We start from the raw sequence: 13,930 nt of genomic DNA, 5'->3' as shown, positions 1-13,930 counted from the left end.
AAAAAAAAAAAAAAAAAAAAAAACAAAAAGGAAAAATTTTTTTAAACAGCCCTAATATAACAATGGCATTATTTTCTTGTTCCTAAAATGTAACACTTCTTCTTACTCTAAAATCAGTGTCGGGGTCATGATAAAACTGTTCTACTGTGTGGATTGAGTCAAAAGAGAATTTTTTTTTTCTTGGTCCCACATAGACATTGGTACATGGAATTTGTATAGATTTTGCTTTGCAGGCATGGCATGACCCAAGTCCTACATGTAGTTGATACAAGAAACAACTACTCTACAGGGGCAATAGCATTGTTGCTGAAACTTCTGACGGCAGAGAAGTACAGTGGAGGAAACTGGTTGTTCAAGTCAAATTGTGAGCACACTGTCTGACCAGATGACCTGAAAATAAACAGGAAGGAGCGTTAAAAACCTTAATAATATTGTAGTATACGTAGCGCCAGAAGAGAAGATCCCTAGAGCTAACCACTATTATATACATAAAGTTATTGCAGTCACTATCTGTTTTCTTATTGGCTAAGAGCCTACAGTTGATTCAAGCTAGGAAACAGCACGCAACATACAGATTATTTACTAATTTGCTAGTAGTTTTAGTGAATAATCAGTAGGTTGCGTGTGCATTGCATGATTTCTAAGAGCAACGTCAAGTTCCCGGGCATGCCGAGTGGCATCTTGCACAAAGCGAAAAAGACTGGTAAAACAAAATAAAATATCATTATGTAGTGGACAATACATTTAAGGTGTTAAGATCTATCCTGATAAATTGAAGAGATTAGTGCAAGACTTAAGTGTCAGTGGTGTTTGTTTTTATTCTCTAGGACCTTCTAAAATCCTGCCCACACTTAGAGGGAAGGGCGAATAATTAAGTCAAAAAATTAACAACCTTTAGTTGAGACTTGAGCTCCAAGTGACCAGTAAGAATAGTCAATCTGTACACAGCGACAATAATTTATTATTTTTGACTGTGTTTTATTATTTTTGTTATTTTTTTCTGTATCAGTATTGAACCCGAAGTTAGATGTTTTTCTTCAGGATATTAGACAATGAAGCAGTGAAGTTCTGCAATAATTTCACCATTGTTAATAAATTATAAAGCTTTCCAATAAAATAAAACAAAATTTAAAGGTAAACTAACCTGTAGGTTGTATTGACAGTGTAGTGCATCCATGTGAGCTGGTTATGGTGGCGGTGTCCTGTTCTGTTGATCTGTAACTCCTAGAAAAGAACATTACAGTGTACTTAAGCTTAGTTGATCTAGGCCCTTACAGATTATTTACATACTTTAGAAAGCTGATGACCCAAGCACTAGGATCATGCTCTATTCATGTAAACTAGTAATACGTGACTCGCAGGGCCTCGCGAAGCTCTGGGTTATTGTTGCCTAGTAACGGACAAAATACAGCAGACAGAATACAAACAGAAACTGAACAACAACGAACTGCACGATTACAGAGACTTCGACAAAATACAGCAGACAGAATACAAACAGAAACTGAACAACAACGAACTGCACCATTACAGAGACTTCGACAAAATACAGCAGACAGAATACAAACAGAAACTGAACAACAACGAACTACACGATTACAGAGACTTTGACAAAATAGGTACTGCGGACAGAATACAAACAGAAACTGAACAACAACCAACTGCACGATTACAGAGACTTCGACAAAATACAGCAGACAGAATACAAACAGGAACTGAACAACAACGAACTGCACGATTACAGTAGCCTGCAACTACTGCTAGGATTGTATTCGCACTGGCATCAACAGAGTGCAATGAGTTTTCAGCTTTCAGTTTACATGCAAACTGCATTACTATTAAATTTTTATTAATATGAGTGAACACTATCTGAACTACATGTATGCTTAAGCTGTTCACTTGAAGGGGATTGCATGTTGCTTATATAAAGTAAACTTGCCATGTGAAAGACTTGTTCCAGGATGGGTGATGGAGGCCCTTTTGATCGTCGACCTCTGGACTGATTGTGGCTGTCAGCCATAACCTTTTTATGGACAACAATGATGACCTGCATAATGCACATAAACTGTCCAGTAAATACATGACTGAAGTATTGTTTGTAAAGGAAAGCAAGGAATTAAAATCACCTTGCAAATTGAGTGATCACTTACAAGCCAACACTGACATAAAGTTCTCAAAGGTACATTGAGGGTTGGGTCATCAATGTTCTGTACATGTATAACTTTTAGAAATGGTGTTGCCTTCATGTGACGCAAGTTTAGACTAGACTACTAGTTGGCCCTTATACAGAGTGGAAAGCCTCAATTTATGCAGATGATGCACATGACTCTTGTGCCTCACAGCCAATGTTTGTCACTCAATTCATTTCTCTGCCTTCTCATACCATAGCAAAATTAGTAATAATTTTGGAAAACACGCAGCTTCTAGAACAATTGGTAATTAATTGATAGGAATGGTTTGACTGTTTAACTTCAGAACTACCTGTTGAAGACCATGTACATGTAGGGTAAGCATCCAACCAGTTTTAAAAACCTTTACTGAGTGACAAGACACTGTAAAAAGCTAAAGACTTGCCTCACATAAGAACATGCATGTACGTACATATACACCAGCAGTACAGTGGCGTAGATAAACAATCTTGAGCCTCAATTGAACTAATAAATAAATGCAGTACACGAATTACATCCGACATCACTGTACTAGGCTGCAAGCAGTCTCCTTCTTCTCCAAATTTGTTGCGAGCTGTGAGCAAAGCAAGCCAGGAGTGGCAAAGCTGCAAGCCGCAAGAAACGCAGGCACTAGCTCTGCCTTTTTGCTCCTCCTCCTCAATCCCTCCTCATTTTTAGCCCTAATTGCATATTGCATATTGATAACACAATCACTCGCGCCAACGTTGTGTAGCACAATAGACCGACTTCTCACAGTTTAACACTGTACTGTCGCTTGCATCAAAGTGTGAGCAAGTGATGCCCAAGCATGATAAAAAATTTAATTGGGTATTAAACGTGGCATGATTGGTGATCACATGTTTGAAGATTGGCACACCATAATGGCAACGTTCACGCTGAAAGTTCAACACATGCCAGTTTAGAAATGGCAGAAAAATTTGATATAGAAGACTTCTTCAGAGAAATTGATCCTGATCTGTGTGGAGTCCAAGAAAGACGAGTCTCCATTTCAGAAGAGATATCTCAGCCTCACTTTTACTGGTTATCCGTACTTGTTTATGGTGAATGTTTTGAGTGCAAAAGTTTGCATTACAGACTGCTAAACTTCAAATGTTTGACGACCAATCATGCCATGTTTAAATGAGGTTAAATGCGATTTAACCAAGTTAAATAAAGCAATTTAACCAAGTTAACCACAACGAGTGGGTAGTCAGCTGTCCTGCTGGTCAGCGGTTACTAGCTCTTGTCAGGCTCAGTGCTTTGCGTATTCGGACATTACAGCGTGGTGTCAGGTCTTCGTTCCATGGAGGGTTTTCAGGGATGTTTTGCGAGTTTTTCCCCTCCCTCCCTCCCTTCCCTGCTTTTTGTTATTAGTTATTCATTTTTCCAATGATTTAATCAGTGTGACTGGTGTCTGTGTGTGGGGGCTCATGGCTGTTTTGTTCGGATTGCCAGCCTTGGCAGCTTTATTCTATCTGGGGAGGGCCGGCTGACCTCAGTGGAGGCCCTCCCGGGTATCCCAGGCACCCATCCTCCATATTCACGAGGCAGTGGTTAACACCTAATTTGATCATGATTCAACGTCATGTGTTCATACTTGTACAAATTTAAATTGTACTCTCAAGAAATCAAGAAACAAACCTTGTCTCCAGACAGTCTGTAGTGACCCATTGAAACAGACGGATTACCACCTTGCTTGAATTTTAGCCTTGGAATGGCAGTAACGGGTTCATCTGCACTCGTGTGAATTACAACAGTACCTGTTTAATGTAGCATAATTATTAACAATTTTTGATTATGAGCTCAAGATTTATTTAAGGTGATAGTTTATAGGGTTGAAAAATTTGGCAAGTATTTTTTGGGGTGGCATGATTTACCGGTAAGTAGAAGTTTTTGGGCAAATTAAAAACAATCTTTGACTAAAGAATTTTGGTAAGTGCCTTGGCTGCATCTAGTTACATTAAAGTACAAACAAACATGTTTTGCTGATGGTGTAACGCTTTACATGGTCCAGGGGTGTTTTTGGGGGGTGTTTTGTTGGAAGCCCTAGGGATTTTTTTGGGTTTTGATTTTTGCCCCCATTCGATCATCCCCATCACTTGAAATCTTGAGTACCCTCCCCCCCCCCCCCCCCATCCTGGATATTAAAACTGTCTACTTACCGTCGCGGTGGCCTAATGGTTAGCACGCTTGACTCCGAGTCGAACGGTCCGGGTTCGAGGCCTGGCCGGGGCGCTGCGTTGTGTTCTTGGGCAAGACACTTTACTCTCACAGTGCCTCTCTCCACCCAGGTGTATAAATGGGTACCGGTGAGTTTTCTGCTGGGGGGTAACCCTGTGATGGACTAGCATCCCATCCAGGGGGGAGTAGCAATACTCCTAGTCGCTTAATGCTACGGAAACCGGGATAAGCTCCGGCTGTATGGGCCTCATGGCTCGGAGACAGACTTTACTTTTTTACTTACCGTCAATAAAAAATCTCATGTAACGATAGTACTCCACCAAGTGAATTGGACGGTAGCACAAATCCAGGTTCCTTTCTCCTTGCCTCACATATGAAGTCTTGCTAATATAGACACCTGTTGATGAGACAAAGAAGTTTGTACTGGCAAGTTTATGTTATACAAAAGTAAAGTAACATGAAGCACAGAACAAAATCACATGTTCACAAGAAGCAGGGACATGTTGCATTGACAAATATTGTGCTACTAAGTAACAATGAAAAATGTCACTGCAACCTCCTTGGGGGGTACATACTATTTTGCGCTTTTGAAATTCTATGACTTTCCACGACCTTTTCCATGACTTTTCAAAGTTTTCCATGACCTTAATTTAACCATCAATTTTTTCTTGACAGTTTTCAAAAATTATCTTAATTTTGGGTACCTTTTTTTCTTATCATCACCAAAAATAACCTGCCTAGCGTAGTTTAATTTGTACACAATTTGGTGAAGCCTTCATCTGTTGACACTAGGTATAATTCCTTACCAACAAACAAAAGATGTGGACGTTTAATGTACATCAGTCTCCACGAGCCATTCCACTGCACAGCACTGCCACAGTTTACTCCCCAAACCCTGAAATACACAGTTGTTGCAGTCATCATTTTATAATGCACATTGAGGCTGATCAATCGTTACTTCACATTGACTGTACATCTCTCATTATGACTTCTACAAAGTAGAATATGTAATACCATTTTACGGGGCTTCATACAGACTGTACTACTGTAAATGTACATGTTGTGGTTCAATTGTACCCTTGGTACAATTAAGTTTTGGTGTTCTCCTTTATTATAGTGTATTCATGATAATTTATGATTAATTTATGATTTATATGATTAATTTATGATTAATTTATGATTTATGATTACCCTTGGTACAATTAAGTTTTGGTGTTCTCCTTTATTATAGTGTATGATAATTTATGATTAATTTATGATTAATTTATGATTTATGATTACCTTTGGTACAATTAAGTTTTGGTGTTCTCCTTTATTATTATTTATAGTGTATGATAATTTATGATTAATTTATGATGTATGTATACCCTTGGTACAATTAATTTTTGGTGTTCACCTTTATTATAGTGTATGATAATTTATGATTAACTATAAAAATTTATGAATATTTATTAATTTTTATGAATATAAAACAAAAGAAAACTCCAAATTGTGCCAAGGGTACCAGTACAATTGAACCACAACATACATGTAACGTTTGACACTTCTTCCCCTTTGGAACTTTAGCTCTCGAAACTACACCCTCAGTACACATTGCAATCATTTCATAAAATGGACTACCAGTATTTTAATGTACCTAAGACAGGCAAGTTTCCATATGTCTTGATCCCTAACACAGGCATAAAACCCTTTACAAACCTTGCAAACAGAAAGAAAAGAAATCAGGATTGTACGTTAAGACTGATCTCACTTCACCTTGCTTCTCTCCCCTCCATCCCCTCCCCTCACCTCATTGCATCACATCCCATGCCATACTATCTTGTCTTGTCTCGTCTAATCTTGTCTCGTCTTGTCTCAGCACAGGCGGCCCAAGTTCACTGCGTGAATTAATTATTTATAAAGTGTAAGCGAACGTGACTCTTGGCTTCGAGCAGTGTTGTGTTACAAAGATGCGATTTATAAGGGTTTGTATGGGAACTTAAGTAAAAAGGTATTTAAAATTAAATATTTAACAAATAAAATCGACTAACCTTGTTTCAGCACAACTCGCCGAAAACGCTTTAAAGGCAGACAACAAAGAAAACAACATGTAAACAAGGTTAGTCGATTTTATTCGTAAAATATTTAATTTAATTTATACCTTTTGAATCAAAATCGCTAAGTTCCCATACAAACCCTTATAAATCACATCTTTGTAACACAACACCGCTCAAAGCCAAGAGTCAAGTTCGCTTACACTTTATAAATTATTAATTCACGCAGTGAACTTGGGCCGCCTGTGGTCTCAGTTCATTATTTTTATCCCACCCCCTCTCATCTTGTCTCCACTCATATCATTCAATCCCATCCCATCTTAGCTCATCTCACCATAGCTTATAAAGCTTAGACAAGAAACATCTTGGAACGCTTGTGTCATGTTAAACAATTTCTTCACAACTGTTTTAGCTGTTTACAAGATTGATTTAAAGAAGAAGTTTACTCCAGAATGGCCATTTATTTTCTTTACGCCAATAAAAAGTTTATACAAAGATATGTTATTCACCAAAATTTCAGTCTCTGACGTGCGCTATAGCCCTACGAAATCTTTCCCAAAACTCGACAACTGAACGACGCCATCTTGGAGCTGGTAATGTATGCGTGACGTCAAAGAGCTCAGCCTGAAGTTTGGCGGGAAAATTGAAATACTTGAAACTCCTCGTTTCTTCGTAGTGGCTTTTGTTTGTCAAAATGCCCAGGTGCAGCTCCATTTTGCTCAAACAGAGCTCCAAGAAAATTAATACAAAAAACGAGGAGTTTCGACTATTAAAATTTTCCCACCAAACTTCAGGCTGAGCTCTTTGACGTCACGCATACATTACCAGCTCCAAGATGGCGGTGTTCAGTTGTCGAGTTTTGGGAAAGATTTCGTAGGGGTTATAGCGAACGCTGGAGGCTGAATTTTTGAAGAATAACATATCTTTGTATAAACTTTTTATTGGCGTAAAGAAAATAAATGGCCATTCTGGAGTGAACTTCTCCTTTAAAAATGACAAAGGATTTTTGTACCCTTCCTAACTGTTCCAGTGACTTCATATCCAGCTCTACGGACACGACCCACTTAAAAATATACATGATAAGTTCCAACGGCAGGGCAGAGATGTGAGTCATCTGGAAGAAAATAAAATAAAAATGCACCTTTAGTAAGGCAAAATGAAATCTAGGCAAGGTAAAAACCTAGCCAATGCAGCAGTTTTCCTGGGAGGTTTGTAGGGGCACTGCCATGTGCTTTGCTTACATTACCTGCTAGCTTGTTCACCTGGTTTCTCTCCCTCCCCCCTCCCTCCCTCCCACCCATGATCTTTGGTACATGTAATTATATCATGCCATAGAAAATACAGCCAATCAGAATACAGGAAAGCCGTTGTATATTCGACGGTATTCAACCCAACCTTCCCATCATGCGCTACGAATTGTATTCTTGACGAAATTTAGTAAGCGCATTTTCTATGGCATGGTATAAAATAGTTACACAACACTTTCTCGTGGTATACTATGGAATATCCCACTTGTCACTTGTATTTTCTTGGTATACCACACGAGCCTTTGAGAAAATACAAGTGACTCGTGGGATCGGATATTCCATAGTATACCACTCGAAAGCGTTGCATAACTAGTATGTATTCACAGACTGGTTTATCAGTATCATGTTGAGAGGTTCCTGGAAGTGGGCTGTGACTTGGTTGCCATGGTGACCTCCTTGCTGCTGAGGAGATTGCTACCCTTCTTTGTTGCTTACTGTACTGCACCTACCCTCCAATATTTCAACTGGCAATCGATATTTCAGATTGTTGACTAGCACATTGTTTATTCCTAAACATCAACAACTAGCTTACCCTTGTCTCATAGTGGGGTTGACAAATTCCAGTTACAGAGAGGGAATGGAATCTGTTGGTTAAATCTGCTAAATGAGACATGCTGCAAAATAAAATTAGAGGTCATGTTAGCCTGAAACGGCAGCCATTTCAAATTGTACAAAATAAGCATTTTATCTGCCTTTTGCCACAACCATCTTATGCATTTCCACTGAGCAACAAAATAATGTCACTCAGATATATAATAACTTATGTAGCAAATGAATGTTAACTGTGCATTGTGTTAACATGGCATGCAGAACAGGTCACCAGCAGTAGTTTTTTAAGTGCTTAGTGCAATTTTATCCTTTAGTTTGATTTCCATGAAGTTCAAAATTAATATTCTGAACTTTTGACAGACTCAAGAAAGAAATTGTGAGAACTTCATGTAAATATCGACAAACTTAGAATCAATTGTTGCATTTTAGATTTAATATAATTATTAACAAGTAAATACAGTACAGCTGTATATAAATTTAGCTTTCAAAGCAAGAGAATATTAAAATGTGTTCCTTACTCATGGGGATCTGGGGATATTCCATCCTCTTCCTCACTGTTGTCTGTAACACATGTACCAACAAATAGAAAGTGGAAAAAAATTATGATTATTTTAAGCACATAATGATTGTAAATTTATGTACACTACTCATTCATTCAAAATTATTGCATTTGGTCATGAGGATATTATAAAACACTGCCCAAAAAAAAAAAAAGAGTGGTGGGGGTGGGTGGATTGCGAAAAAAAAAAAAAAAAAAAAAAAAAAGAAAAAAAAAAAAAAAAAAAAAAAAGTTCAAGATTTCCAATCCAAATAACGGCAAGGGCAGGGATGTACCTAATGAAAAACTAAGCTGGGTTCCTTAAAAATCCCAGCCGTCTTTAATTTCTAGTCTTTACATCCTCAAAATTAAGTCTTTTGTTTTCTGGTGAAATTTCAGCTAGTCGTGATAAGCCCTCTTCCAGCTAGAAAAACTAGCTGGCAGGCAGCTCTTAGCTACATCCCTCAAGAGGTTGAGGATTTAAATCCTGTTGGAGCCTGAACCTAAACATAACGAAGGGCCAAGGGACTGGCATTTAGTAGATATGTTGGTTATGACAAGGTTTTGTTAATTCAAACCTGGGGTTCTTTGATTAATTTTGCTATTGTGCGGGTCCAGAAAATATCCATACCCACCCCATGGAATGTCATTGGAAATTCTGAGGGGGTGGAGCGTTCTCAAAAGCCAAAACTTTTAAAAGAAAGTACGGGGCTTTACTGGAATTTCCAGAGGGGAGGGGGAATTCAAATCAAAAAAACCTTCCATAGGATGGGTATGGATATTTTTTCTGGAACAACACATTACTGGGATGACGAATAACGCTAGTTATACCAGGGACTTTGACATGTATCTAGTTGTTCATTTTTAAAAATCAAGGAGCCGGGCAAAATGTATAATTGCAATTACAATTATTTTGAGATAATAATTATGGTGGTGATGGTGTACAATTATTGTACACCATCTAGATATAATTTCTTCTAAATACTGAAAAACCTGCCCTCTTAAAGTTTTTCCCTTCCCCTCCGCCCCAGGGTTTTTTTTTTTTTTTTTTTTTTTTTTTTTTATATTTTCCTTCGGTGGTAGGAGGTTTTTTTTTTTCCTGAGGTTTTTTGTTCAAAAAACGAAAGAAAAAACAAAAAAACCCGGCCTTTTTTTTCCTTTTTTTTTTTTTTTTGAGGAAATATGGGGTTAATAAATAAAAAAAAAAAAAATTTTTTCCCGGAATTTTTTTTTTTTTTATTAAAAATTTTTCTTTTTTTGAGACTCACAACATTGCAGGAAGAGATTGCGCAGTACGGACTGGAAATCATCTTTAATACATACCTGATGTTAAGTTGCATGTGTGATTGGCAAAATCTTTAATTCTAAACTCAATGTCTGGAACAAGCTGAACAGCTTGTCGGTAAAAATAAATAGCTGAAAAAAGTAAGAGTCAAAAGTTAATTCTGACTTGCTACCGACTTACTACAGTCTGTGAATAATTAAATCTACTAAAACAGAATTTTTTTTTTAAGTAGACTGGGTACACAGGGAGACTATACCAACTGTGTACTGCTCCAAACTAGTCCTGCATCTTCTCTGTACAGATCAAGCACATCGCGGTCAATACAGAAAAGACGGAAGGTTGATATTCTCACTGTGAAGTCCTAAGCAAGCTTGGTTAATAAGAGATTTGCTTCACAGCTTATTGATTGGAAAAGAGCTGTAGCCTGAAGCATGTAAAGCATGACACGAGACATTTTACATGTAGTTGATCCAATTTACTGCACACATTTAAAAGATATTATTTTCAGCAATATGCACTTTGATTAGCTGATTTTAATTATCGGCCCTTTTGGCTGCACTAGTCATGTTATGATGTAGATTTTAATTACAATGTAGAATTGTTGGATAAAATAACTACAGTTACACAAAGGATCAAATGGTCAGGAAAAAAAATCAAATAGCTAGAAGTGGAATGGAGCATACAGTAGGCAGTAAAAATTACTGGTTATAACCTTCATAAGGATTTCCACTCCTCTCAGCAGATACTCCTTGTAAGAACAACTGTGTTGCCTATTCAAAAAAATGTTTATTTACCTGTTTAATCAATAACATTCAATGAGTGTCGAAAAGTAATTAGTGTTTGCATTCGTTTCGCATTACTAAACTCCTGAAGCGATTGGTCTAAAATGCTCGCTCCACTTTCTCAGCCAATCAGATGTAAAACCAAAACCTATCGTAACTCGCTTGCACATGTTTCCTGCACTTCCTGTCAGCCACACGTATTTGCTTCCCGATTTGAATTGATTGGCATATTAGCTTCGCGTTTGGATCTTTGTGATTGACTAGATTATAGTTAGGTGGTCTCTCACCCAGTGACTAACTGTTTCAACAGTGATATGAAAATGTACATATGCTGAAAACTGTACACATCAGGGCCGGGTTGTTCGAAAGACGATTAACGCTAACCCAGGATTAAAAGATGATCAAGATTTTAATTTCTCTTGTTTTAAAGGGTTTCCCAAAGCTACTATTTTGTTAAGTTTGAGATTGGTCCATTTCAAAACATACTGTGGGACAGAAAATATTAACAGAAAACCTCAACGAAATTATATAAAATTGAAATCAAATTTCACGCTAATCCTGGATTAGCTTAATCATGCTTTGAACAACCGGGCCCAGGAAAGGAAGATAAGCAATCATACATAGCTACATGTCAGAAAATTCTTGAAGCAGGCTCATTAACAAGAGCAGCTGGCCTTTCTGGCCTGTGCACCTTTAAATTACTACAAGTTTTTGTTTTCTAGCCGAATTGCAGCCAGTGACACTGGTTAAGCTCTCTTTCAGCCAGTGAAGTGAGCCAATTGCCGGCTCTTAGTTACATCCCTGTATATTCATTTAAGGCCATTGTGCCTTACTTCATTAAAAATTGCAGACAATCTCATACAGGTACAGATACTGAATATGTATATTTGTACTAAGGCAGAACCTTTTCTTCTAGCTGTTGTGCTGCATTAACTGAATTCTTTTTTGTAAACAGCAGGGGATTCGGTGATCCTTCACGGCTTGGCTGAGAGGCTGGCTCTGATGTTGGAGAATTCCTAGATGAACCACTGTCATTTGCAGTTCGCTGGATCTCCTGTCTCCATTCACGCCGAAATGACGCAAGCTCCTCTTCTAGTCTTCCCTCATCCTAAAAGCAAATAAAATATCGTGTAGAAAACTACATACATTACCTAAATAAATTATTATCCCAGGGGGACACTCGGGCTTTTTTGTGTTTGAAATTTTCGATTCCAGGATTCATTGGGGTAGGAAAATTTGGCAAGTATTTTTTTTTTGTTGGCTTGATTTAAGTAGGGATTTTTGGGTACAGTAGAATCCCAGTAACTTCAACTCTGAAGGGAAACGAAAAACAGTTCAAGTTAGTAGGGTTTCGAGTTATCGGGGTCAATTGAATGTTTAATTTGCCAAGTTAATAATTGGGGGTGGGGGTATTCAGGTATATTTTGGGTGGGTATGCCACCCAGGTCTCCAAAGTAGCACCACATTTTAGAAAGAATTTGCATCCAAAATGATACCCCATTCTTGCCGGGGCGACAGAGCTAGTTTCCATTGGGAACATCTCATGCTACTTGACGCCAGCAGTCTGTTGCACTTTGAGTGATTCATCTTTCGCGCGACAGGGACTGTTGACGTCAATAGCATGAGATGTTTCCAATGGAAACTAGGTCTGTCACCCCTGACAACTCCAGAGATTTAATGTTAAGAGTTGGGCACAAAACTTCCCTTGTTGTATACAGTACTTAACTGTACTTAACTGATAAGCATAGTATAGCCGTCACAATTTATATTTTTATTGTTTTCAAGCTAAAAAAATAAATAAAAAATTCCAACAAGCAAATGCTTTACTTTATGTTTCAAATAAACCCACCCTAAGTTACATTGCATAATCATTGCAATATAGATAGGAGGGGGGTGAATAGGTTCACAGATCAATGGATTTGGCCTTAAAAAGCAAACAGATTGTGGATTTTTGCGATATATTGAACAGATTCACGGATTTCAAGAACACAGCGGATCGCAGATTAACTGAGAATTTTTGCCCGTATTCTGGATTCTTGTTGTTGGGAAGTTCGGATTGTGAATACCCGACTATGTTTGCATCACTTTTGTCCCAAAACCAAGCAATGAAACAAAACTTTTTTAAAATTGTGTTGTTACAGAAAATATCTATACCCCTCCCACGGAAGGTTTTTTGATTTGAATCCCCCCTCCCCTCTGGAAATTCCAGTAAAGCCCCATACTTTCCTTTAAAAGTTTTACCTTTTGAGACCCCCCACCCCCTTGGAATTTGCCAATGACCTTCCATGGGCCTGGGGAGGGTATGGATATTTTCTGGAACCGCACATTTGCAATAAAAAACAACATCAACTGTCAGTTGCAGTAAACTATCTCACACAAAGTTTTTAAGTGACGCAGTATCGGATCTGAATGAAAATAGTAGTGGATTGACGGCCCCCCTCAGATAGCAGAAGCTAACAACTAGCTAAAAAGTAAAGGTAAAGCAACTTTATTTATACACGGTTTGTGTTTAAAGCTAGAAGCTTGTGGGGCCGTGTATATGAAACAAATACTGAACAAATATAATAAATAAACATAACATGATTAAAAATCCCAACTGGCAGGAGGCAGACCAGTTGGCTATTTACAAGCATGACCGGGGATTTGAACTCGGGACGACCGAGAACAAATCCAGATAGCGGTCAGAACGGGACTTGAACCAGGGACCTCCAGATTTCAAGTCCGGCGCTCTAACCACTCGGCCACGCTGCTCTGAATTAAAAGTCATGTTCTTTAATAACTTCGCAAACGCTAGTAATTTCATGTAGTTGATTTTAAATTGACAACGGTTAGAAACCAAAATGAGATACGTTTTACGCCTTAGCATGCATATTGCATCACACAGACGTTAGGTGATTTGGAAAAACAAATTTCAAGTGCATATAATTAACAAGCTAGCTTAAGTGATAACTACTTATTATGCAGGTTTTAACGGTGTAAATAAAATCATCGTTATACTTACTGCCATCTTATAGTGATATCGTGATGCCGTAACAAATTAACTGTTCCTGTTTTCCAAACAAATAATACAAAGACAGATAATTACAATTC

At 37.9% G+C, this 13,930-nt stretch overlaps 1 protein-coding gene across 1 annotated transcript in view; it reads right to left on the bottom strand.

Annotated features, from left to right (window-relative positions):
* Nucleotides 1-49: 49 nt before the first annotated feature.
* LOC144664735 (F-box only protein 9-like) overlaps nucleotides 50-13,930 on the bottom strand; it is a 13,923-nt gene continuing 42 nt past the window's right edge. The window contains exons 1-14 of the mRNA XM_078525939.1: nucleotides 13,842-13,930; nucleotides 11,745-11,948; nucleotides 10,771-10,828; nucleotides 10,097-10,189; nucleotides 8,754-8,796; nucleotides 8,219-8,300; nucleotides 7,392-7,493; nucleotides 5,983-6,044; nucleotides 5,153-5,241; nucleotides 4,630-4,743; nucleotides 3,807-3,925; nucleotides 1,937-2,044; nucleotides 1,145-1,224; nucleotides 50-390 (exon numbers count right to left, since the gene is read on the bottom strand). The exon at nucleotides 13,842-13,930 is cut by the window's right edge and continues 42 nt beyond it. Of these exons, the coding sequence (XP_078382065.1) occupies nucleotides 279-390; nucleotides 1,145-1,224; nucleotides 1,937-2,044; nucleotides 3,807-3,925; nucleotides 4,630-4,743; nucleotides 5,153-5,241; nucleotides 5,983-6,044; nucleotides 7,392-7,493; nucleotides 8,219-8,300; nucleotides 8,754-8,796; nucleotides 10,097-10,189; nucleotides 10,771-10,828; nucleotides 11,745-11,948; nucleotides 13,842-13,847 (1,272 nt within the window). The 5' untranslated portion in view covers nucleotides 13,848-13,930 and the 3' untranslated portion in view covers nucleotides 50-278. The remainder of the gene's footprint in view (nucleotides 391-1,144; nucleotides 1,225-1,936; nucleotides 2,045-3,806; nucleotides 3,926-4,629; nucleotides 4,744-5,152; nucleotides 5,242-5,982; nucleotides 6,045-7,391; nucleotides 7,494-8,218; nucleotides 8,301-8,753; nucleotides 8,797-10,096; nucleotides 10,190-10,770; nucleotides 10,829-11,744; nucleotides 11,949-13,841) is intronic.

The sequence above is a fragment of the Oculina patagonica genome, chromosome 9, assembly GCF_052425735.1.
Source record: "Oculina patagonica isolate OP01 chromosome 9, crgOcupat, whole genome shotgun sequence".
Lineage (NCBI taxonomy): Eukaryota > Metazoa > Cnidaria > Anthozoa > Scleractinia > Oculinidae > Oculina > Oculina patagonica.
This window is presented reverse-complemented; position numbering and strand designations above follow the sequence as displayed.